Below are 2,500 nucleotides of genomic sequence, written 5' to 3'. Positions count from 1 at the left end.
TAATAAGATCATTTTTAAACTACCAGAAAAGAGGATGCTAGCAAATTTGAAAGTTCAATGTAAGTCATTTAATTATTATTTGCTCCTGGGAAGGAATGTTGGGCAATCTACTTCTGTAGTGATATCACCTCGGAAACCCGAGGAAGGGTTGCTATGAGTTGGGTCCAACTCGATGACAGTGTTTGGTATGTTTATAACTTCCTCTAGGGAATTATCCTTAAGATGCCACTTCTAGTAGGTACTCTGTACATAATTAATTTCAAGTTGATATAGTTATTAACAGAAGTCCAAAATTTATTATCTTCTTATGTTATCTTTGTGTCTCTAGTTCTGCAGGATTATATCTGGCACCCTGCAGACTGGAGGAAGACACATTTTGACAACTGTGGACTCATGTATTACCATATTAAATGTTGCCTACCAATGATACCCAGTTTCACTCCTCTTCCTTCCAACTGCTGGGAATCCCAGGAATGGAAACATTCCACATCTGGATTGGCTTTCCCTTTTGTGTTGTGTACATGGTTGCACTCTTAGGGAACTGCACCATTCTGTTTGTGATCCCAGCTAACAGCAGCTTGCACCAGCCCATGTTCTGCTTTCTGGCCATGTTGGCCACCATTGACGTGGGCCTCTCCACAGCTACCATCCCCAAGATGCTTGGTATCTTCTGGTTTGGCCTTAGAGAGATAGACTTTGATGCCTGCCTCACCCAGATGTTTTTCATCCACAACTTCACACTTATGGAATCAGCAGTCCTTTTGGCCATGGCTTATGATCGCTATGTGGCCATCTGCAACCCACTCCGATACAACACCATCCTCACTAACAAGGTTATTTCTGTGATTAGTCTAGGCATATTAGTGAGGTCCTTCATTTTTGTTTTTCCATTTATATTTCTTATTATACGATTACCTTTCTGTGGGAATCATGTCATTCCACACACCTATTGTGAACACATGGGTCTTGCTCGCCTGTCTTGTGCCAGTATCAAGGTCAACATTATTTATGGCCTATGTGCCATTTGTAATCTGGTGTTTGACATCATAGCCATTGCTATTTCCTATGTCCAGATACTGCGTGCTGTTTTCCATCTACCTTCCCATGAAGCCCGGCTCAAGTCCCTCAGCACGTGTGGTTCACATGTTTGTGTCATTCTTGCCTTCTATACACCAGCCCTCTTTTCCTTTATGACACATCGCTTTGGCCACAATGTCCCCCACTATATCCACATTCTTCTGGCCAATCTCTATGTCATAGTGCCACCGATGCTCAACCCTATTATCTATGGAGTCAGAACCAAGCAGATCTATGACTGTGTGAAGAAGATATTAATGCAGAAATAAGAACTGCAAGAGGAATAGCACCTAATACAAATGACTTTGGGCAGAGGAATGCTTTGTCATTAGAAATATATTCAAAGTATACTTATATTTGTTCTCTTCTGTGAGTCTTCCAAGGAGTGGTGATGATGCAGTGGTTAAAGCATTTGGCTCCTAATCAAAAGATCAGTGGTTTAAACCTACCAGCCACTCTCTGTGAGAAAGATGAGGCAGTCTGATTCTGTGAAGATTTACATCCTTGGAAACCCTATGGGGACAGTCTACTCTGTCATATAGGGAGGTTCTCTATGAGTAGGAATCAACTTGATGGCAGGGAGTTTACCTTTTTTTTTTTTTTTTTGGTTTGCTAAGTCTTATACTGCACCAAATTTCCATCTATATTTCCAATCACTTCTTACTTTTCCTTAGCCTCAATTCCTTATGATTTTATTTTACCATTTTATGCATTTTAATACCTTTTTAATGTTTCAATATCAACAGATTGGAATGTCCACTTTTCTGATAATTTGCATTTCATGAAGCTTTTTTCTTCTCCCAATGTAATTTAGATCACTTACCATTTTTTTAACTGCAATATAGTAGGAATGAAATGGTGAGTGTGCCATTTTAATGACATGAAATTTACGGAGTTTAAAATCAATCAGCAATCTGAACTTATAAGCATCCATCTTTTTCTTTCAGCCTTTTTACATTTAAATTTCAATTAAATTTTAAGTTTGTCTTCCCCTACAAGCTGCACTGAGTTTATATTACATTATGCCAGTTTTAGTCTTTTTAATAAGTTACTTTTTAAAACAGATTACACGTCATATTTAAGATATTTATTCTTGTGTTTCTATTAAATGTCTCATTTTATTTTTGCTTGTAGTGCCTAAGGCACTTGACTGCTAACCAGAAGGCTGGAGGTTCAAACGCACCAGCCACTCCTCAGAAGGAAGGTTGGATAATCTACTTCCATACTGATACCACCTCAGAAACCCAAGGAGGGATCTCTATGAGTCGGATCTGAATCGATGGTAGTAAGGTTTTTGAGTTTATATTTACTGTCTGTAACTTCAACCTCACCTGTGAACCATTGTCATAACAATGATTTTTCCACTTTGGAAGTATGTCATAATTCTTTCTACTGTAAATCCTATTTGCTTTAATTTTATATG

The 2,500-nt window shown here is 38.4% G+C and overlaps 1 protein-coding gene across 1 annotated transcript; it reads left to right on the top strand.

The window, feature by feature from the left end:
- The first annotated feature begins 302 nt into the window (after nt 1-302).
- On the top strand, nt 303-1,346 carry LOC103213076 (olfactory receptor 52E2-like). The gene has a single exon (XM_007958970.2). It carries the CDS (start codon nt 411-413, stop codon nt 1,344-1,346), a length of 936 nt encoding a protein of 311 aa, XP_007957161.1. The 5' UTR covers nt 303-410.
- Nucleotides 1,347-2,500: the final 1,154 nt, after the last annotated feature.

Source organism: Orycteropus afer, unplaced genomic scaffold (assembly GCF_000298275.1).
Source record: "Orycteropus afer afer isolate SDZICR_OR568_19922 unplaced genomic scaffold, OryAfe1.0 scaffold01259, whole genome shotgun sequence".
In the NCBI taxonomy this organism is placed as follows: Eukaryota; Metazoa; Chordata; class Mammalia; order Tubulidentata; family Orycteropodidae; genus Orycteropus; species Orycteropus afer.
Note: the sequence above shows the minus strand (reverse complement) of the source record. Positions and strands in the feature narration are given on the sequence as shown.

Excerpts from the sequence above, each read along its gene's own strand:
- LOC103213076 (XM_007958970.2), top strand. The coding sequence starts at position 411 with ATGTTGCCTACCAATGATACCCAGTTTCACTCCTCTTCCTTCCAACTG.